The sequence below is a fragment of the Ricinus communis genome, chromosome 6, assembly GCF_019578655.1.
Source record: "Ricinus communis isolate WT05 ecotype wild-type chromosome 6, ASM1957865v1, whole genome shotgun sequence".
Taxonomy (NCBI): Eukaryota; Viridiplantae; Streptophyta; class Magnoliopsida; order Malpighiales; family Euphorbiaceae; genus Ricinus; species Ricinus communis.
In genome coordinates this window covers 20,482,312-20,505,269 of record NC_063261.1, presented here as the reverse complement: position 1 = coordinate 20,505,269, position 22,958 = coordinate 20,482,312, and the positions used below count along the sequence as shown (strand labels likewise).

General features: G+C 33.8%; 3 protein-coding genes across 4 annotated transcripts; all 3 read right to left on the bottom strand.

Moving 5' to 3' along the window:
- Positions 1-661: 661 nt before the first annotated feature.
- On the bottom strand, positions 662-3,874 carry LOC8275301 (abscisic acid 8'-hydroxylase 4). Of its 2 annotated transcripts, none has more exons than XM_002518718.4 (9): positions 3,074-3,874; positions 2,626-2,947; positions 2,287-2,436; positions 1,944-2,192; positions 1,763-1,849; positions 1,579-1,657; positions 1,368-1,474; positions 1,071-1,189; positions 662-965 (listed from the first exon to the last, which is right to left on the bottom strand). In XM_002518718.4, exons 1-9 carry the CDS (start codon positions 3,277-3,279, stop codon positions 869-871), a joined length of 1,416 nt encoding a protein of 471 aa, XP_002518764.2. In that variant the 5' UTR covers positions 3,280-3,874; the 3' UTR covers positions 662-868. The 2 variants fall into 2 exon arrangements, with proteins under 2 accessions (XP_002518764.2, XP_048231367.1); XM_048375410.1 differs by having other exon boundaries at positions 3,135-3,874.
- A 7,731-nt stretch (positions 3,875-11,605) lies between these two features.
- On the bottom strand, positions 11,606-14,900 carry LOC8275300 (ferredoxin--nitrite reductase, chloroplastic). Its single transcript, XM_002518717.4, has 4 exons — positions 14,330-14,900; positions 13,419-13,773; positions 12,957-13,245; positions 11,606-12,813 (listed from the first exon to the last, which is right to left on the bottom strand). The coding sequence occupies exons 1-4, from the start codon at positions 14,706-14,708 to the stop codon at positions 12,073-12,075; spliced, it is 1,764 nt and encodes a 587-aa protein (XP_002518763.1). The 5' UTR covers positions 14,709-14,900; the 3' UTR covers positions 11,606-12,072.
- Positions 14,901-16,657: 1,757 nt separating this feature from the next.
- LOC8275299 (glycoprotein 3-alpha-L-fucosyltransferase A) lies at positions 16,658-22,645 on the bottom strand. Its single transcript, XM_002518716.4, has 7 exons — positions 21,753-22,645; positions 21,066-21,226; positions 20,399-20,640; positions 18,743-18,847; positions 18,344-18,500; positions 17,980-18,207; positions 16,658-17,375 (listed from the first exon to the last, which is right to left on the bottom strand). The coding sequence occupies exons 1-7, from the start codon at positions 22,179-22,181 to the stop codon at positions 17,120-17,122; spliced, it is 1,578 nt and encodes a 525-aa protein (XP_002518762.2). The 5' UTR covers positions 22,182-22,645; the 3' UTR covers positions 16,658-17,119.
- Between the last annotated feature and the right edge of the window lie 313 nt (positions 22,646-22,958).

The window sequence follows — 22,958 nt, the reverse complement described above, 5'->3', positions numbered from 1 at the left end:
TTGTTGCATATCTTGCATTTTCTAGATGTTTACACACATTGTTTTTTGGATTTTTTTGCTTTATGAAAATTATTGTGGTTCACCATTCGATTGTAGTGCTTTATCTTTCTCTCCCTATCCCTCTCACATGTAGCCTAATACATCCTGTGAGATCTGAATGCAGTTCTTGCGAAGTTCAGTTATGAATACCTGTTTTATGTATTATTTTGACCATTTATGTATGTTTGAGGTGTATATGCTTAATCTAGAGCAAGTCTCCTCAATATAGCACATTTGCTTTCTACTTCTTCCTCCTTAAGGTTGTCCTCTAATTGCAGATCTTACTCTTTGCTATTGAATTAACGTACAACTACATGCCCTACCAAATCCGACTCCAACGACTTAAACCATGAAGCTTCGACCAAATCCGACTCCAATTCCCACTAGATGTCTGGTGAATTATTCAAATCACAGTGAGTCTTCTTGATTTGGTATATTATTTTGCAATATAGTATATAGTATTAGTAATTTGGTATATATTTTCATTATTTTTATAGCATCTAGTTGTTGAGTATATGTTGATGTCCACTCGATAATATTTGGTATACAATCGAAACTAAAATATGTTTGGTAAAAAAAAAAGATTAATTCTTAATAATACATATATATATATATATATTAATTGAGTTAATTAAGGTAAGATCATATTAAAGGAGAACACTTATCAAGGCAATACATAATGGATCACCACTTGCATAACAATAAGGTAAATATTAGAGATGAAGACCCCATGAAAAAAACAATGGGGTTGGAGTAATGAAAGTTGTGAATTGGGAGATAATTAAAAAGTAATATATCTTTAATTTTAAGGCAGATAAATATTGATAGACTAGTTTGATTCTTGCCAAAATCTTGCTGGTAGTCCTTGTTGGGGCACTGGAAATGGGCCATATTGAATCCCATCCACTGATCCTTCCACTTCCCACCTGCCCACAAAATGATTGAATTCAGTTACCTTATTGTACTCACTGCCCTAATGCTTCAGTAATGCAAAATACATATAATAGAGGCTAGAAGATTTGGTGGTATACCTGAATTTAGTAACTAGATGATGAATGAAGATGAGCATCTCCATCTTTGCAAGTCCATTGCCAGGACAAGCATGCACTCCGTTGCCAAATGGAATGAAAGTATTGGGTTTCGGAGGAACCTGCATCCATCATCACCACCGTCATCCACAACCCTTAATGCCTTTCTCTATAATGACCTATGGCTTTCATGCACATGTCTATTTGTTGGTGATAAAGAAAGACATGACTAATTGATCAAAACTAATTTAAACCCAAGATCCTTTTTTTTTTTTTTTTTGTTTTGTTTACTTCATATACCTCAAATCTTGATGGGTCAAAAATGTCAGGATCAGGAAATAGTTCTGGATTGTGATGAATATTCCTGAACAATGGCATTACTTTCCACCCTTTTGGAATTAAGTATCCTGCATTATTGTTAATAATATCAATAGTAATAAGGATGTTTATACAGCATTTATTGAATGCTATCAATAAAAGCAGAAATTTCCAGATCATGTTCCTTGCATACCTTTGTACTCAACATCAATTATTGCTTCCCTGAAGGCAAAAGATATAATGCTTGCCATTCTTAAACTCTCTAATATAACCTGAAAATTCGAATTTGTATATGCACATGATTAACTAATTAATTACTCATTCTTTCTTATTTAAACCTATATATGATTTTGAACTTTATAATCTTAACTCTATACCTTATGTGTAAGTGGCATATTCCTTGTCTGTGCCCACGTCAAGAACTTTCCTCCTTTATTCACTTTGTATATTGCCATTTGCTCGGCCTAAAATATACATACCATGATCAACAATAATAAATACAAAAAGTGAATTTTTTTCCCTTTTGTTTCATGAATTTTGAAGATTTTAATTACTGACCTTGACAGCTTCAAGGAGTTTCTGATCATCATAAAGGAACTTCAGAATCCATGTTAGAACACTAGCAGTAGTGTCTTGAGCTGCAAAGAGCACTCCTATTATGTTATCAGCAAGCTGATCTTCAGTTAAAATTTGGCCATTTTCATCCTTAAAGTTGAGAAAACGACCCAACAGATCCTTCTCTAACAGTCTCTTTTCCTTTCTTTCACTGATTATCTCACCTAGTATTTGATTAAGTTTTTTCCTGGCCTAAATATCATGAAAACACCAAAAAAGAAGAACCAATTTATGCATTGGAATAATATATCATTAGTTATACATTTTCTGATAAATAAATTCTTACCAAGAGAGCTTTCTGATAAGCAGTCCCTGGAATATTTGTTGGAAACGAATTATAACCTTTATTCATTATATGATAATTCTCATCTAGCTTCTCTCTGTAGTTGCTGTCCAAGTGTCCAAAGATAGAAAGGATGCCCACTTGGAAAGAAAGCTGTGTAGGATCAAAAGAAAAAGAAATAACTATGAACCCCAGAAAGCAGAAAAATTAAATATTATAAATAAAAACAAAATTTTAGAGCCATCATCTCAGATGAAATTACAAGTTTGAACCTGAACCGAAACTAAAATTAAAAAAGAAAAAAGAAGAAGATAAATTTCATATCTTCAAGAATTGACAAACCTTCTTCATCTCGTTAAAGGTGTTGATAATATGGCCATCAGCCCATGATTCCAAGGCAGAAATGGCTGTGGATTGGATATCAGGAATGAGCTTCTTGACAGTGTCTGGTGATAATGAACTTTGAACCAGCTTTCTCAAGTGATTGTGGTACTCTCCTTGGTGGAAAAAGAGAGCTGAAGGTCCAATTAGTTTTTCTTTGCTTTTGGGGTATGTTGGCTTGAACAAGTGAGCATGGGTCACCAGCACAAATCTTGCAGCCTCAGGACTAGCCAACATCACACAAGGGCACCCCAATATATGACTCTTGAATATTTCTCCATATCTGGAAAGGAGGAAAAATAAAAAATAAAAAGGAAAAAGATGGTATAAGTTTGCAAACAAATTAAGGGACTCTTGAACAAGCTAGAGATTAATAAGCAAGATAGTGTGTATTATGATAAAAATGAACCTTAGTTGCCTTGTAGCAAAGAAGACATTTGGGTCTTGAGAGTAGAGTTTTAGACTTTCACCTACATAAGGCCATCCCATTGACCCAGGAGGAAGCCTTGCTCTTGGTTTTGATTCCCATTTCTTCTTCTTGATGATGAGCAAGGGATAAGAGAGTAGACAAGATACAAAGAGACACATGTATATTAAGATAAAAGCAATCTCCATGCAAATGTATATATGCCTCTCTTTCTCTTTCTCTTTCTCTGTCTGTGTTAGTGTCTGTGGATGGTGTGAAAGGGTGGTGCAGTGCAGTAGTGTGTGATCAGTGGAATAGAGGGAGGGGGGAGGCTGGTGTTAACTATATATAGAGGAAGAAGATACAGAAGTGGTGTCAATTTGTCTTGGGGTGTAGTGAAGAGATTGGTCTAAAAATTAGTTTTCTGTAATGAAGATTCATGCATATCAAATGAGTTGATGGATTTCATTTTTCTTTTTTTCTTTTTTTTTTTTTATGAAAGGGTTGAAAGAAAGTTATGAAAATAGGAATAAAGGCCAAATTTTGTATCTTAAACTTTTGAAAGGTGAATTTATTTATTTATTTTTACTTCTGTAGTTAAATAAGCACTTTTTTTTTTTAGTTTTTCAATCAATTTAATTTTTTTTTTTGGTTTTTTTTCTTGTTTTCCTTAAAATGAAAGTCGATTTTTCCTTTTTTTTTCAATCGCCAAATTAGTCATATTTTTTTCGAAAAAAACTCGATTTACATAAGAATTAATAGAAATTGAATTTTATTTTCCTGACATAAAATTAAATTTTAATTAAAATATAAATAACATATAAATTATCAACCCTTTTGGACACTCAAAGTATTTATGACTCATCTAAAGATTGGTGTTAATACACTAAAAGTTAGGCAAAACTTTCACTTATATTTAACAATTTTAAAAATTCTAAAAAAAAATCTTAATTAAATTGTATATTTAATTAGAGAAAAATAATTGGATCTATGGATCTCATAATTAACAATTTTATTCATAATTCACTACTAATTGGATCTCATATATATATTTTTTTTAAAGTTATAGAAAATTAATATTATAATGAGTTTTAAGTATTAAATACAAACATTAGGGATTGTTGTCTCTTTTAGAAATAAAAGAAAAAAGGAAAATGACTTGTCAACGGCAGAGAGTGGTTGTCACTTAGCAGTAAGGAACTATTCGAAGAAATAACTTAAGGAATTGGAGTTTAATGCAAGACAGGACCTTGCGTAGTCCGATATTAGGCAAAATATAAAAATATCATTTTAAGGAGTTGATTAAAACTTAGGAAATTAAATGAAATTACTATATTTTAACCATTTATAGGAATATTATTTAATGGTCAATCCCACAACGAAATGAAATTGGTTAGTTGGTGAGATGGTGATATACTAATTAATTTAGTTATATAATCGCGTAATTACTATTGTGTTTTTTCATATTATACTAATTATTTTTATATTAATTTAAAAAATATATTTTTTCATCTTTCTATTTTATAATTTTATATTAAGAGTCAATTCGGTCGGAAATTATATTAAAGAATCGTTAATTAGGTTTGCTTTTATACTATTTGCTCCTCATTGATTATGTAATATATAAATCTCTCCCTATATTTTATTTATTTGAAAAAACAGAGGGAACAAATAGTAATTACCCTTATATATTATTCTTTTAGAATTAGAATTGTATATTTAATTAGAGAAAAATAATATAAATTAGACGCATCAAAATTTTAATTAAACAGATTTAACACAATAACGAACTTATGCATTTTGTTACATATTTCTTATAAAAAGAAATGATAAATTCGCATAAGTATAAATGGATAGTGAAAAAAACAGCTCAAATTCGAAATTTTAATTTCAAAAATGAAACAACCAATTAGAGCAATTCCTTATGCATATTTTTTAGATAAATGTTTGTTTTATTACTAATATATTTCACCTACTATTTATTGTATGAGTGATATACATTGTAAGGGTTTTAGAGAATGAGTTATATAACTACGCTACATGTGTTATTTATTCATGATAATGAAGCGAAAGCAGCCAAAAAATACATTTTTTTTAGTCATGAAATCCTTGGAAATAGAAATCATTATAATTTTGTGTTTGAACATTTACATGCTACGCAAGGAATATTAAATCCTGCAGCCTGAAATAGATTCAGTAGCAATCCGAAACGAACACATCAATCTTCCAGAAATGGAAAATGGCCACGGTGTGTATCTTTCAGCCACAAGGGGCGACCGTTGCAGTCGGCAGGTGGTCGGCTGGGGCGGCCAGGACACAGGAGCCTGCTAGGTTACTATATAGCTAGTGTTTTCTTGATATTACCTCAAGCCAAGGAAATTAACAGATTGATTGATCATCAACCTCCCTGTCACCGTCCAACTTTTCGAGCCCTTCATCGTTTCTAATAATAATAATCATAACCTTTTCTCTTTTTTTTTTTTTTTTTTAAAGAACCCTTTTCCACATGAAAAATATAATCTCTAATAGGGCAATAGAGTAGTGAATTAGGTTAACTTTGAGGGCATGAATGTGGCCATTATATGACCTGTATCTTTACTTGGAAGGAGGACAACAGAAGCACGTACCCTATATATATATATGTGACCAAACCAAATGTTCCATTGGGAGTATAGTTAGTAAGTTGATTAAGTTTTTGTCCACAACGTCCGAGCATGAGAAAAATTTCAGGAAATCAGTATTAGACGGAACTATTTTGCAGGGGAGGAGGACCACCAAGACAAAGGCCTCGTAGCATTAGGTTAGGCGATGTACGATGTGTACTCCTCGGATGATCATTTGCCCAATGTTTTGGGGGCAATTTTAGTGAGGAAAGACAATGGGAGGATGGGAAGTTAGTTCCATAAATCATTGAATCAATTTATTATCTTCTTCTCTTGTTTTTAGGGAAAATTTAGAGTTTATAATAGTGCTTGTGTTTAAGTACTGACTAGATTAAATTCACATAAACTAGTTTTATATGAGTAATTAATAATCTAGAGATAGAAAATGAATATTCTTCTAGGATATTCAAATGCCATATTATCTAAGTTTGCCGAAAAGATACTAGTTTTCTCTTACTACAAAAAATCAGTGAAATCGCAATGAATTTATAATAGAATAGCGATAAAATAAATATTACAAACTTTTGGTTCTTTAGCAATAGACAAATTGTTATTATTCCATTGCAAAATATAAAGCGAATTTCTTTTTGCTGATTTTAATAATAGACAAGAGACGAATCGTCCGTTGCTAAGACAACAGGCAATAAATTTTCAATTTTTTTTCCATATTTTCTTAATTTTAGTTCTTTCACTCTTATCGACAAATTAGGAATGGAATATGTATTTCTAGGTAATTAAAGACGAGATTTTCAGTCACTAATCTCAAAAAATTCTTCTTATCTATTAATAGTTATCCCGCTCATATATTTAGTCATTGACGCTAATTTAAAAAAGAAATTTCACTTAATATTTTTATTTTTCTTTTATTAATTTGTTAGCGATACAATTATCCGCTAATTATATTACTTGGTTTAAACAATTAAAATTTTATTCAAAAATTGAAATTATTAGTTGAGTTGAAAGAATAGTTTTACTATCTCAATCAATTTCTTCTTTTTTTTTTTTGGTTGGGGGGGGGGGGGGGGGGGGGGGGGGGGGGGGAAGAATATCTCAATCAACTCAATCTCTTAGTTTTGCTAATGATGAATGTGAATTAATGGCAAGCATACATACATACATACATATGTTTCCCCCTTTGTTTATGCATGAGCTTGAACAAATGGTGCCATGTCTTTTGTTGTAGACTGATACAAATACAGTAGACAGAAGCTTTGCATGGTATCAATCATTGCGCACACCAAATCAAGAATTTACACATTTTAGACCCATGCTGCCCAAAAGGACTCAAAGATTGCCATGTTCTTTTCCCTCTTTCATTCTCATTTTTGTTGATATCAATCACCTGAGTTCTTGATTTTGTTCTCTCCTTATGGGGTAAAATATAAAATTTTCATGTCTTTTAACATAAAATAGCCATGCAGCTAGCCATGGAAATCGATTATTCTCACACATACAAACCTATACTATTAAATTTCTACTAGGGTTTAGGTTTGGTGCACCCCTCTTTTTTTTTTTTTTTTTTATGTCCAGAGGCGGAACCACATATATAGGGGCTAGGATGGGCGGTAGCCGGGTAGTTTTAGAAAAAATTAAAAAAATAAAATAAAATTATTGCCTGAATCTATAAATTTACTCTAATCTGGGGATAGTTTTAGAAAAAAAAAACTTCAAATTATAGCTCGGATTAGTTTAAATACTACCATTATAAGATTGTACTTAACTAAAAGGTTACGCCATTGATTATATCTACTTCATTTACATAACTTCTTCTTTATTTTTTTGGAAAGCAATTGCAATTATATTTGTTATTTGCATCTGGAGACTATTGATTTTTTGTACGTCTTCGCTCTATATTTATACAATTCAATCTCATATATGATCATTCCGGTTAAATATTCCCGTAAGTATAAATTAGGTGAGAATCCAAAATCCAAATAAAATCAATCTACTATCACGGATTGGGTTGAAAAGATCAAATGGGATCATCTCAATGTCCATACCTGTCATCAAAGATAAATATTGCAATGGGTGTGTGTGTGTGTAGTGCAATGATGGCAAAATTTAAATGGAGGAATGGATTTTCTTTTTTGGAGTGAGGGGAGCTGGGGTAGTAGTATGTGACCTCTAAATAGGTAAGACTGAATCTTCTGAATAGATTTGGTTGCCAGAGAAAAGAGGCAGTGAAGTACGGCATTAATGTCCCATCCCTTTCCCCTCCCAATTCTAATACCAAAATTCAACATTATTTGTCTAAGTCATTACCCTTCTCTACCTTATCCACTCCATTTGGGCTACGGTTATCCATACAGAATTTTTAAAGTAACATCACTCTTTCATCAGTATCATGTTTATATTTTTTCTTTCTAAATTATATATATATACTTGTGATTTAGTTAATATTATCTTTAATTTCGCAAGTCTTTTAACAAATTAATATATTTGTGGTAAAAAATATAGTATATATTATCATATTACTGTTAATTTAATAATGTAATGTTTTATGTGAGTCGAAAAAAGTATGTTATAGCAAAAGATTGTCCAATATTAATTATAGTAGCTTTATATTAGTAAAAATTAATAGTGTTATAGTAATATTATATTTTTGTAAGAAAAATAATTTGTATTAACGAGCAAACGAGATAGATAATACAGTTCTTCATTTAAAAAGAAAAGATTTTGAAAAAAAAGAAGTAGAAATATATATTAGAATCATAAAAGGTTTTTCTTTTGATTTAGTAATCCAGATTATGTGCGGGTATTTTACAAGTTTTAATACAGCTGTATATTTAAGACGGTTTCAAATTTAAAATTTTAGTTAAGTTAAAAAAAACCCTTATCATCTCTCATGTATAAATAATTATAAAAAGTTTTAATTGCACGTTCATGGAAATACATGGTTACTTTCAAATATAACATCAAATTAATTTGGCTGGCAGAACATAGTGAGATAATGGGCTGTCATTTGCAGCAAGAGTTTGCTAGGAATGTTATCGTGCTTGAAAGATGGGAAGCACATAAAGTTAATCACTAGTTGCTTCCTCTAATTGCTAATCACCAACGGTGACTTCTTTCATAATATGACAAGTTCATTTCGTAATCAATTATCCCCCTTTTTCCCCCTCCATTACAAGTCTGTACTGTTAAATGTTTCCTCATCTCTTAACATCAAGTAGTTACTTTTGTCCATAAGCTTTGTGACTAGCAAATTATTTAACACCAAGTGGGCATATATAACAAGAGAAGATTTCTCCAAGTGAACATTGTGGTAAATTTCTCCAATTCAACAAAAGATGTAATATTGGGGACTAGAGAGAATCGCATGTGAGAAAGAAAGTGTCAAGCATTATGAGACATCAAACTATATATGTATAGGGGCAAATGATGTATGAGACAAAAGCTAGGAAATAAAAAGCTTCATGCATGTGATCTGAATTGGAATCCTCAATGGAACACCCACAAACAAGAACCCAAATCTTGTGTACTGTAGTATTTGTTCAGTTTACTAGTTCATGCATCCCTTAATTCCACAAAGAAAAAAAGGGTGATTTGATCATCTTAGTCAAACAATTTGTGACATGGTCTATGGTAGTATCATACCACATGTCCCAAAGACTCCAAGAACCCTAAAATGAAAATGCAATCTTCTTTCATTTTCTTCTTCTCTTTTTTTTTTTTTTTTTTTTGGGTGGGAATCAAGATGACATAAAAACAATGTATGTAGTGGAATTATCACAGAAAACAAAGGAAAATATATTGCTTCCAGATCGTCCAGAATGATGCCCAAATCCACCTAAAATAGCATAGCCAAAAGAGACCCTATAAAGCTGATTGTTTGATACTATTTTTGGAACATACGGCGGCCGGACTGTGGTTGCATTATTATTATTATTATTATTATTTATCATCATTTTGATCATGATGGCCCTTGAGATTTTGTAATAAAAATAGAAAAATAAATATAAATATAAATATAAACATAGCAATACGAAACCTTTCTTCCAATTACATGGGAACAAGTGTCCCCCTCTCCCCTCCCCCATTCTTGTGGTCCATCCATTTCCCCATTAGTTCATCACTGCATTCCCTCAACTTACATATTTATTCCACATTTTTTCAGGACTTCATGAAGATAAAAAGAAGGATATAAACTAAACTCACACCGATCGGTGAAGACTATTTGAAAACTAAACCTGAATCAATTTATATTGACAGTGAAGTTTTGATTTTGATTCCAATTCATTTTAGTTAAAAATCTACAGAGGAATTGTTTCCTTCTTTAATTTGATTAACAAAATAGGTTGAGAGGCCAGACAAGTGGCTTTCGATAGCTTTATATTGTTTGATTGGTCTGGTTTAGTTCTGAAATTTGGCCACCCCTAAATTTATAAAATTCTAGCCTGATCTGTCACTGTGATAACATAAACACTATATATGCATATTCTTACAATTTGTCAGCCACAATGGTTTGAACTGGTAGGCCATTGAGCTGGTAAGCAGGCCTGAAGCTACCATAAGTCTAGCTTTAGTCAATAGGAAAATCTATTTTGTCTGAGACTGTTCTTACCAACTCCCATTTCTCATCTTTCCATCTTAACTTCTATATCCTGTTTTCTGTTTTGTTTTTCTCCTGAATCCATAAATTGCTGGAAGCAAAGCTATAATTCATTTGGAATTCATTAACTTTTTATTTAGTAAAATTGATTATGCTTATGCTAAAACTAATACAACTTTACAATCCAACTTTGATCTTAATAAATGCAAATAACCCAGATCAAGAAATGTTTCAAAATTTTCACCAGAGAGGCATAAATTAAATGGTCTTGAGGGTTATAGAGCTATCGCGAATTCGAATCTGGGATGGGGGAAGCATTCTATTTTTGGCTCCTTAGGTTTTCAAGATATTTAAGGGATTAGAGGATGACTGATCAACTGCAATACACGTCCTATTCATTAAAAGAAAAACTGAAACTGAAAACAAAGAACTGCTGCAAAGACCCCAGTATTGTGAAGTGGGTGGCGGCATGCCTTCGCACGCCATCCCTAGACACCACTAAGAGTGAGGGCGGGCGTACACACCTGCATTGTCGCATAATTCTGATCCAAGACATCTCCATTGCTTAGAGCAATAAAGGGTCTGTAGAATAGTAGCTAAAGATTTAGATGACTTCAATCACTTGTGAGGAAAATGAATTACTTTGACAACTTTATGCGGCACATGATTTATTTATAGACCTTTACAATACAATATTATCACTATTATATAGTAGCTTTATCATCAGGGCTCTGGTGGTGGCATTTTTGCAGAGAATCCCCCATCAACCGTTTCCTTGATGAGTCTCTCTTGCCCTTGGATCCCTGTGTTTGAGAAACCAAATGATAATCACATTATAAGAGAACCCATTTGGTGGTGACCAGCCCTCTTCAATTTTTCTAAAGATCTTTGTAATACTTATTTACAGAGTCCAATGGTCAATAGAACGTGTATTCTGATTTGGGGCCATGACCCTTTTGACACAGAGGGTGAAAAGTATTACAGCCACATTGGTGTTTTGCCAATATTATAAGAGCCCATTTATCAAAATAGAGCATTTTGGAGTGCAAGGCTCAAATCCAGGCTTGCACATTTTCCCCAAAACCCACATTGTACAAGCGGCAAAAGGAATTAACCAAGATGGCAAGACTGTAAACATCATGTGAGATCCTATAAAGTCCATTCTTTTGGACAAGAAAACAACAGTATCATAATGTTTCATTCCCACAAGTGCACATAAAAACCATCAAATTCAACCATGAAAGGCAGAATATCAATTTCAATCGTCTGATTAAACAAAGGCAACATCTCTAAAAGAAGCAAACCTAAAAGAGCTGAAGCTGAACAAGTAGTTTTTAATATAAATTGCCCTGTCACGATCATATCATCACTCAAGTATTAGGCCAATGCCTCAATCCTGCTAGATTAAGACATGAACATAAAAGGAAAAAAAAAAAAGGAAGCATACAAACATCTTTGTACTTTTCCATTATTTGGCATAAAAATTAATGAGTTTGATTGGCCCATTTTACATGATAAAGTGTAATTCTTAGTTTTCTACATACCAAATTGCACGAAACCAACTAATAAAACCCAAGTTGTCAGAAGCTAAGTGCACTCGGATGCAGAACCCATTACCCTTTCTCCCTTTGCAGCCATAATATTCAGTTTACATATCCTACAAATGTTCATTTCAGAACAACCTTATTCTTCCTCCAATTGCTTGCATTAGATCCTTCCAATAAGCAAACAAAAAGAATGAAGAAGAAGAAGAAGAAGAAGAAAGAATGAAAGATTGAATCTTTATCCTAATCCTCCAACTCTTCCCTTTCTCTGGGGACAGCTCCAAAGTTATTAACCAAAATGTCCACAACTAAAGGCACTAAGTTCTTGCAAGGAACACTTTTCTTATAAACATCTCCTAAATGAGAGTCGCTTCCAATTCTCCCTCCTAAGAACACATCCACACCTTCACACACCTTACCATTTTCATCTCTTGTCATGCAACCCATGAACCCAATATCAGCTACTTGCACCTGACCACAGGTATTAGGACAACCTGTCCAGTGCATTCTCACAGGTTGAGTCACCGACACTAGCCTTTGCACCTCCTCAGTCACTTTCATGGCTCTAGCTTTTGTCTCAATTATAGCTTGCCCGCAAAATTCGTTACCGGTACATGCCACCAACCCTTTCATAAGAATAGGTGGCTCTGGTGAGAACTTGTGCTTCAGTAGAGGCTCTTGAAGTAAGGCCTCAATCTTTGAGTTCTCAATGTTGGGAATTATGATGTTCTGCTCGACAGTGAGCCTGAGTTCCCCAGAGCCATATGTATCAGCTAAACGTGCTAGTTCGTCCATGTCGTCTGCTTGCACACGCCCAACAGGAATGTGGATTCCAACATAGCTAAAACCTTCTTGGCTTTGAGGATGAACACCAAAATAGTCTCTTCTTTCCCATTGCTTCTGAACCAGATCTTCAGATGATGCTCTCTCTAGTTTTTGTTGTGGCATTCTTCTCTCTACCTCTGACCTGAATCCTTCAAGTCCCTGCATTTATACAAATTAAGCTTTAGAAACTCTACCAGGGGACTAAATTGGTCCAAGAAAAAATAGAATAGCATATTATAATGGTACTCAGTATGCAACTTGACTAGCTAAATTTTGTTAAAGATGAACAATGATTTGCTCACAATTTCATCAATCAACCACATCATTCTAGTTTTCTGCCTGTTTCCTCTGAAACCAAGATCTCGGTACGCCTCTAGTACTGCTTTGCACACTGGTATAACATCATCTGCCGAGACCCAAGCATCAAGAGGGATAGCCTCAGCACATCGTTTGGCACTAAAGAACCCACCAACCAGCAAATTGAATCCAAAACGTCCATCCTTAGTGGCTGGCATATAAGCAAGATCATTGATGTGAGGATGTTCATAAAGATCATGAGAACCTATTACACATACATTCCATTTCCTTGGCCTGCAAAGACGGAGACAAGAGTTTATGAACATTGAAGACAAATCAGTTTTTGTCATGCTAATGCTACTGGAATTTATCTCCAAATTAAGAAACGATTCTGAGGATGAATACTGCCAAGTCCCTGGCACAAGTGCTTTCAATTAATATATAATACAAATGATGAAGAAACTTACAAATTAGAAACAGCAGGATTTCCCTGTGAATTGCTCGTGAGGAACTGGGTTAACAAGTTGGTATAAGGTCGTGTATCGACAATCTCCTCTGGATCAATTCCTGCAAGAGGATTTCCTACTGGGTTTCTCACATTGTCCATGCCACTCTGCAAGCTTGTCAAGCCAACTTCAGCAAGACCTTTAAGTATATCTGGCACATCAGACAGCACCACACCGCGTATTTGCCAGTTTTGCCTTGTTGTAACATCTGCACACCCATCCTTCCCATATTTCCTAATCACACTGGCCAAATATCGTGTTTGCTCACTCGTTGTTACTCCATTTGGTAGCTTCAGTCTCATCATAAATCGGCCATCTAACCCAAGAAACATTTGACAGAGTGAATTACGATGACAACAAATGTAAATCTGCTAGAACTTGATTCATTTACATAAAAGTAATTCTGGCCATGACATTCACTCTGCTCATTTTGATTGCCAACATAGGAACCAAATGTGGGGTATAGACTAAAGAGTGACAATTTTAAAATCAGGAGTTCTGATGGTTACTGAAATTGTTAAAAGGTTAGCAATTAGATCAAGCATTGATCTTGCTTGATGAAGAATTGGTCAATTCATTGTTTTGCCTAACAAAAGACTGAAAATGACTATGAATTCACTAAGCAGGAACCTTCACAAAAGAATATCCCAATGGTTCTGCTTCTTAAAAATAAAATACCAATCAATATTGTCATTTGTAGATCATATAAAGATTTCACTTTACTAACCTATTTATGCTTTATAGTTTCACTATACTTCTAGTCCTAATTATAATTGGCAAAGATTTACATAAAAGTATCTAAGCAGATTGCACAATAAATTCATCAAGAAAAGAAACAATTAAGAACTAACAGAAGAGAAGTAAAAACTTACACTGCTGCTTCCTTCTGTGAAAGAGACCAAGCCACTTAAGTCTAACATCAATATCATCCTTAGTAAGTTTATTTTGATCAATCTCTTCCATAGATAATTTAGCAAGCTCTTCAATACCATTTTCCATGAAGAGCTTCATTGGTTCTTTCTCAATCTTCACCTTTTCTTGAGGATTAATACCTTGTCTGAACTTCTCCTTCAGAACAAAGTACCCATCTTTCTCCTCAACTCTAGGCTCCAATCTTTCTGCATCTACTTGCACCTCCACAGGCTGCACCACTGTAGGACCAGCAGCAAAGATTCTTGTGCTTCTTGTTGGTCTTGTGGAGTGTGATGATAAGGGTGGTGAAAGAAGTCTAACAGAAGGAAGTGAAGACATGGTAAGTTCTGTAAAAGAAAACTAAGCCCAAGAAATGGGAATATGAAGAAGTGGTGATGGTTGTGAGAGAAGAAAGAAATGGTGGTGGAGGAAAGAAGAAGAAGAGAAGGGCATTTTGTAGGGATAGGAAGAGAGTGTTGTTGTGTAATTGTTTTTGTTTTCTATTTGGAGGAGACTCTTGAGAGGCCTTAAGGGTCATCTTTGCTTCTTTGAGGATATTGAGTGGCAACTATAAGAAGCTGACAGTTATGACACTTGTTTAATTTCCTTTTTCTTTATTAAATTAATTATTTTTTCTGCCTCTTTTCTTATTGTTTTACTTTTGGTTTTTGGAATTCAAGATATTAAAATAGTGTTGATTGCATGTGCATGAGATTAACTGGCCCTTATTCATTGTGGATATTGTTTATGTGCAAAGTAGTTTGCATGAATATATATATATATATATATATATATATATATATATATATATATAATATAATAACATCAAATAAATTCTTAACTTAATTACTGATATCACCAAGTTAATAATTATAATCAATCCAAATAGTATGACTTTATATTTTTTATTTATGATAATTAAAGAATTCTTAAAATTGGAATTTTGATCTACTATTTAGTAATTATTTATTTTAAGCCAATGATAAATAAGGGTTATTTTTATTTTATAATTTGTGATTCATTGAATTATTTTATTTTTGTAATAAAAAGACAAGATTATAATTATAGAAGTAAAAGACTGAACCACAGCTTCAAACTTGTATAAATTATAAATTTAAATTTCAATGGAAGACCTATTAACTCATTGATAATACAGACAGTTTGAATATTTTAAAGTCTAAAAGTTTTTACAATTAAGTGGCATAGGAACACAATAGAAAACTCCCTGTCAACTAAACACATAATCATCAAATTAGTACTTTTATTTATGAAATTCAAGAAGTTTGGAGTTTAAATTGTTTTTCAATAATATCAGATGTTTATAATGAAATATAAAAAAATAAATAACAAAAGAGAAAAACCCTTCTATTAGATTTTCATAGTATAAAATCTGTCAACTTATTGACAATTCTAAAAGGGTAATATCTAAGGAAAGAAAAAGAAAAAGAAAAAAAGAAAAGACATATAGTCGGTGATGTTGTTCTTCCCAGAATGCAAAAGGCCATAATCCAATCAATGCAGTGAAGTTAAAGAGTTTAATGTTTAACCTTATAAATTAGCCAAAAGCCAAACTCTGAGGTCTCCATCCCCACCTTACCCTTTGATCCGCCGCCACAGACAGCCTTTAACGACAAACCAAAACTTGCGGCTTACACACAATTGTTGGCAAATGGGTTTTGACCCTTTGCAGATTTCTTTGGTCTATCTTCTTCTCTGTCTCGTTTTTTCTTTTCTTTCTTAATTTATTTCCAAGAATCTTCCTACTTGTGCTTGTCTAGGCACTGGCTCCTTAGTCCTTAAGGATGAACCATCCATGCTAACTTAATATGAATCTTACAAATAGGTAAGCAGTTTTTTTAATTTAATTAAGATATAGACTTCTCTGAAAATTTTGTTTAGGAAGCTCTATGTTTTAATGGATAATTAAGATTAAAGATAAAATACTAGAAAAAACTCATATAATGTTAGGTAGTGATCGGCCACGAATTTCAGCAGTTAAGAAGTTAATTTCTTTTTAATTATTTTAATCTGAAAAGTGTTAATTTAATATTAGTCTTGTACCTAACTGATATACAACACAAGAGGGGTAGTCTTAGTTGAAAATATTAAGACATCTGTTACTGCACCAGAAACTAAAGAGCCATCCCCACAGGGCACTCCATTCAAATACAACTATGGTAATAACCAGGCAGGCCTTATCTGCAGATATACCCATTTCCAACATCATCATTTAGTTCATGCTTTAATGCCTTTTAAGCTTAAAACATCAATCACGAAATGCTTTATCATGAAATGCCAAAGATTTAGTTCTTGTATTAAAATAATAATCAACAGCCTGTGAAAAGAAAGTCCCTAATACAAAATGAGTTTTATATTTGGATAAAGAAAGAGCTATCTAGCAAGATTAATCTTTATCTTTGTCAAGAATACAGATCAAGATCAAGAACTCTCCTTAGCCAAAAGAGGACTAGATTCTCTCAAATGATTTATCATGCACAATGAGGTTGGGAACATGGGGGTCAGCTAACCTAAATGAATGAACTGCCCCCACTAAATCACAGATACTCCAGGTCAATTTCCTCCCTACAATCTATCACATTCATTCATTGCTCATGTAAAACATTGGATACAAGAAGCACACATACTGTGAAACACCAATGCGATAATCCCGACAAAACACCTTGACCTCTCTGCTAAATATTACAGCAGATGATGCTGACTATTGCTGATGCCAGAATGCAGATATGGCTCTAGACAAATATCACTTCAAATTTCGCACATGGGTTGATTTCCAAGTGATTCTGGAAGTCAGCATCACCCTTAAATCTGAATGTATACAGAGCTTGTCTCTGCGTCATGCCTACAGGGTATATTCTGTAGACTTTATAATCATCTCCTCCTCGGAGGCTTTCAGGTCTTTCCTGCTTCCAAATTGGTACGTGTTTCATAGATTTGAACTTCTTGAGCACTTCAGTCTCCAGGGAATTCAGGGTCAAACTTCCAGACCTACACAGCATAGCCTCATCAATGCTTTCATAAAACAGAAAGAGGAAGTAATACTGGAAAATCCCTGATGCTAGAGTTGCAAGAAAATAAATAAACTATACCAGTCTTAATAGAACAGAGAATACTAAAAAGTACACACAATTAAATGACCCATGTATAAAGTATGAAAGATTTTCCTCAAATGGCAGAGAAAATGGAGATCAAGACAATTCAGGCAAATAAATTGTAGATTAACAAATGAACGGTTTCAGATGGTTGAGCATGTTGAAGTTGCAGGAGAAAGAAAAGCAAATGGCAGTCTAGAATTCCAAGGGTGAAAAGGCTGAAAAATGATTTAACGACCCTAGATCTTCCTAAGAATAAAGTCCTAAACACACAAGATGGAGGAAGATAATCTATATAGCCAATCCCAACTAAGGATTACGACTTAGTAGAGTTAAGATTCCATATATTAGGATGAAACAGATAGAATAGCATCTTAACCAGTTAGTTATCTTTGCTAGCCTCTTAGTCCCAACTGTAAGCATGTCTCCCTTTCTGTGATATTTATATGCAATTAAAACATAAAGTATAAATCCTAGCAGTTCTGAACTGATGAGGGTACCTTAAGAAAATGGACTCCATCTTAAACCTTCCACGTTCTCTTACATATAAATGATACAGAGTCTCTGAGCCTTTAGTGCACTTGCAGGGACGTTTCTTAAACCCTGAGCTATGCTCCTCCTTCTCCCTAATCATTGTTGCCAAGTGAATACAAAGACGGCATGACGAGTGTACAGCTGCCATATCAATTAGGGCCTTGAAAGAATCGGATGGACCCTCATACTTCCACCTGATTAATTGGAATCTTTTTATGAGGGAAAATTGGAAAAAAACATATGACACAACACATACCCAAAGGACATGATAAGTGCTATCAACTAAAGAAATATAAAAATTTCATTTTGAGAGATCAGAATGAGTTGTACCTTAATGAGAGATTGTATGCATCAATATTTTCTGCAAGGTATTTCATAGATTCTGCAACCGCTCCAGCATCTTCTAGCTCCTTAATATGTAAAACTGAACCAGGTGCAGGAGCATAATCTTGTATATTTGGAGCACCAACAACCACAGGGATGGTTCCTACAAAACTTACAAATTCAATTATCTCTGAAGAGTTCTCAAAAATTTTATTAAAGCATCTCTAACTCTAGTCGTTTAGATCTATTCCAATTATTTTTAAATTATCTATCGAGTTTAGAGGAAATATGTATTGAGTCAAATCTTTAAACTAAAAAATATTTCTCAGGCACAAAGTTATAATTCCCACAATTAACTGATGCATATATAGCAAGGACACATGCACAGGGGTATAGTTATCGTACCAGCAACAAGAGATTGGAAGAACTTTTCAGTGACGTAATCCTCTTCATTTGAGTTCTCAAAAGCCAAGCTAAATTTATAGCGTTTCAGAGTCTCTACTTTGTCCACTGCAAAAAAAAAAAAAAAAAAGGTACAAAAACGAAAATAGCAGAATTTATCATGCATAATGCCAGCGAAACAAGTTTTGGATAAAACTGCTGCTATATGATGCTATGGTCAAAATAAAGGAATCAAATCATGATATCTATGCAATCACTTAGCAGACTTTTTATACCTCAAAACAATAAAAATCCCAAGGAACTGCATATTCAATTATAGGCGGTATTCAAGTCTTTCTACAGTAGATCCAAAAGTGAGAATTCTCCCTTTTTATATCAAAGACATCTCAGGTGTGGAGTTGCAAGAAAGGATCAATCAAGAACGAAAGCATGATGAAGGAGAAAGTGGCACCTATTCATTACAACTCCTGGGTTGAGCAACTGAGATGGTTTCTCCACATCCAAAATAGACTAGCAAGGCAAAATACCGTAGACTGAAGAAATCCATATGACACATGTGAAGCAGAAAAGAAGCGGAAGAAGGGAACATGTGGGTAGCACTTTTAGACCTTTCAGTCTTAAGCTCTTAATACTGAGCAGAATTATGATCCAAGGACTGCCACAGCCAACTCCAAGTAAGTTGAGATTGAGACAGAGCTACAATGGGCAAACCAAGACCTTCTCTATAATCAGCTTAATCTCTTCTCTTGCATTTTATTTAAAATTAAACAGAATTACTTACTCAAAGTAGCATATCAAGAGGTATGTTTGCATAATTTTGAATATTTAACCTACCACATTACCCTCTAAATGTAATCAAAGGTGTCCAGAGCACAAGGCAAAGGGTGTCTAATGACTAGGCACAAGCATGTGCCAAGGGATGTGAAGCGTGATTTACTATGAAAGAGCATAAAACAATTAGATAATACTATGCACAAACAATTACATGCAAGTTCTGTAAAACATAAATGATAGAGTATCAATGTTAAATAGGAGATAATAACTAAACCAGTTCAACACGCCTGATGAGCCATTAATATTATACTACGGTGACTTAGTACGAAGCAGGTTATATTTTCCAAGAATCGTCACTGATTTAATGATCCTTTCCTCTGCTTGTGTTGAGGTACACTGAACATAAGAGTAAGAGTAGGTAACAGAAGGGGAGAAATTGTTGTTCTTTTATTAGTGAGCGCGAGCAGCTTTCATTTTTATTTTTGTTGTTTGGTAGGGCTTTAAAGACTTTCTTCGCTGAAAAAGTGAGATGTTTCTTTGCCGAAAAAGTGAGATCTCATACATGGTTTGCTAGTACCAAAAGTTGATGGTTTCAAAACTGACACATATGCGACATAATCAATAGCCAATGCAGGTTATGTATCAAACATGGACACAGTTGCAATCCCCTCTCCGAGTTAACAGGTAGTAATAGTACAATAAGCTAGAATAGCAAATATGGGCAATCAGATCAGCACTTCAAGGGCAAAGTTGTTGCAGGCACATAAAAATATCCCACACCAAAGCTTATGAATTGAGATTGTGGAAGAATAAAGAAGCATAACACTTGAGAGCAGATGGATCGTGCCAAAAAAAAAATAAAAGTAAAGAGGATTGCATGCTTACCTCTTCCATCACGATTCCGATGGCAACCACCATAAGAATCTATTGAGATATTTGCCTTTTCAAGTGCCTCAAGAGCTTGCAGGCGAAAGTTGCGTGCACCACAGTTTGAAATGAAAGCAGCTGCAAGCGCTTTCTCATTCTTTGGTTGCATCGGTGCCATGATTTCATACTCGGCCCATGAAAAGTATCCAACTGGAACATCTGATGATAGACTAGTTGTCATTACAATATTATAGCCCCTCCTAATTCACAAGAAAACCAAAAATCAGGTCTTCTCCCAATTTATAAGAATTGAAGTATCAATATCATTAACAAAGAAAGACAATAGCCTGCGAATTTTACAAAGAAATGTAAGCAACAAGAACAACTGATTTCAACCTCTAAAAGAATATCCATATATGCTTCACTAGAGAACCTGTATTCCAGCTGGCAAGTTCAAGTGGAGACCAAGCTTTTAAATAGATTGCACTACAAATTACTGACTTGAATGGCAACTAAACTAGAATGAAACTTAATATATGTGATTAACCTCCATGTTGCAAGCACCAGCAAAAATTTATGAACTGGCAAAGATATGATGTTTGCTTGATTTTCTTATTGCCTTGAAACCAAACACTATCTTCTCACAAAGCAACCAAGTCATTTATTATTGTTTGTGCTTACCCACCGTCGTGCCTGAGCTATATTGTTCTCAGCATAGTAATGAGATGATTCCATTGATCGGAGCACACTAGCTGTTCCACCTTGGTTTGCTGCACCAAATGCAGCATCAGGTTTTTTACTGGGGTCAAATCCAAACTGGCATCCCACAGGACAAGTCTTCCACTCCTACAAGGAAATACACAAATATGCATATGAAGAAAATGGTTAGACATCAATAGAAAATCAGAAGATATTCAACACTTTGTTGAAACTTGAAAGTTTGGCAACCAGCGACTCAAGATGTTTTCCACCAAACAAATGAATGGATTAGGTTCGTGCATGCATTCTGTCAAGACCTGTTCTACCAAGGAACAAAAGGAGAACCTGACGATGGTCATTGGACTTAAAAAGATATACATAAACTGGAAACTAACTTCAGGGCACTTCAATATAAAGTTATTCTATCCATTACCTGATGCCATACATAAGTCAACCAAACTGCGCTAACTAATATTTAATACTCCAAAATAATTGGAGTCCCACTTGAGCAGTCTTACAAGTGATCTTAATTTTTAGCACTCGATAAATCAGTGTAAAGATAACAATTTAATATAGTGCAAATAACATACACAAACTCAAACCAAAATGCATCAAGCAGTCAAAATAATAGAATAGAGCTTAACAAAAAGAGTTCAAAAAAATATCTACAAACCTTCTCAGCACCAATAACCAAGACAGGATCTTTATCAAAATCCCTCGAGTATACAATTGAGTCCTCTTTCTCTAACCACTCCTCACAGCTATCTAATTCCAAATTCTTATCATTCTTCACAACAACATTACCAGTCACTTCCTGCCAATCCTCACTACCTAAACCCAAATTTCCATCAGGACGTGAATTATAAAATAAACTATCAGCCCAATCAACTAAAGCTGCACTATTAGCCATATCAAGACGACCCAAAAAGCAAATCTCGGCTACAACCACAAGAATAATAAAAATTGGCAAAAAGTTTGACCATTTCTTCTTGTTAGGAACTAAAAGTGAAGAATTAGGAGATGATGAAGAAGATGATGACCCATCTGATAAAGGTAATGCTTCTTGAGTTCTTGACCCTCTTAAATTTGCTAAAACACCCATTAATCAAAATCGTTTCTTTTCAACTGGGTATCAATCTAACGGTGAAAATAGCACATGGGTTGTGATTTAATTTTTTTAGTATTGAGGTTTTAGAAGCCAATTTAAAGAAAAAGAAGAAGAGAAGAGAATGTTGGTTGGGGTTTTTGCAGATGTAATGTTCAAGACTTAAGAGTCAACTGAAAACGCTTGTGGAAAAATAGTTTTAACTAAGGCACCGTATTATCACGTTAAACAGAGGTGGAGATAGACGGCTCCACCGTAGCCGGTTGTGACACGTTTCAGGTCCGTTATGGCCAATCAAAACCCAACAACTAGGATTTGGGTCAGACATAAATAATCCACATAATCTTTTGACTGGCATTTTGTCGTCATCCTAACTATTCAATTTTTCTTTTATTGGCATTTTTTTCTTTTTTATTTTCCTTTCTTTGTTTTTCATATAACAATCTTATTTGAAGTTAATTTTGAGGGCAATTGATTGGCATCGCAGAACACTAATATTATAGACATTTTGAATCATTAAATTTACTTTCATGATCAGTAATCGCAGTGAAAAAATGAATAGCAGCCGTTAAAGATAAGAAATTTGCTAAAAATATAATACATCATTTCTTTTAATGATTACAAGTAATATGAACGAAAAATTCAGTAATATTTGTGTTATAATCAATTACTTATATAATTATTTTAAAAAATATATTAAATTTTTATATTTTATTAAAAATAAAATATTATATAATATTGGCATCACGTGACACTGGATAATGACTTAAATTT

What these genes read in the sequence shown, in the direction of transcription:
- LOC8275300 (XM_002518717.4), bottom strand. Translation starts at nt 14,708, where the DNA reads ATGTCTTCACTTCCTTCTGTTAGACTTCTTTCACCACCCTTATCATCA. An exon ending in TCACAGAAGGAAGCAGCAGT is followed by an intron (nt 13,774 to 14,329) that starts GTAAGTTTTTAC and finishes TTCTTGGGTTAG; the next exon opens with ATGGCCGATTTATGATGAGA. An exon ending in TGTGGTTGATTGATGAAATT is followed by an intron (nt 12,814 to 12,956) that starts GTGAGCAAATCA and finishes GTATAAATGCAG; the next exon opens with GGACTTGAAGGATTCAGGTC.
- LOC8275301 (XM_002518718.4), bottom strand. Translation starts at nt 3,279, where the DNA reads ATGGAGATTGCTTTTATCTTAATATACATGTGTCTCTTTGTATCTTGT. An exon ending in TTTGCTACAAGGCAACTAAG is followed by an intron (nt 2,948 to 3,073) that starts GTTCATTTTTAT and finishes CCTCCTTTCCAG; the next exon opens with ATATGGAGAAATATTCAAGA. An exon ending in AATTGATGTTGAGTACAAAG is followed by an intron (nt 1,475 to 1,578) that starts GTATGCAAGGAA and finishes ACAATAATGCAG; the next exon opens with GATACTTAATTCCAAAAGGG.
- LOC8275299 (XM_002518716.4), bottom strand. Translation starts at nt 22,181, where the DNA reads ATGGGTGTTTTAGCAAATTTAAGAGGGTCAAGAACTCAAGAAGCATTA. An exon ending in TGGTTATTGGTGCTGAGAAG is followed by an intron (nt 21,227 to 21,752) that starts GTTTGTAGATAT and finishes ATTTCCTTGTAG; the next exon opens with GAGTGGAAGACTTGTCCTGT. An exon ending in TCGGAATCGTGATGGAAGAG is followed by an intron (nt 18,848 to 20,398) that starts GTAAGCATGCAA and finishes TTTTTTTTGCAG; the next exon opens with TGGACAAAGTAGAGACTCTG.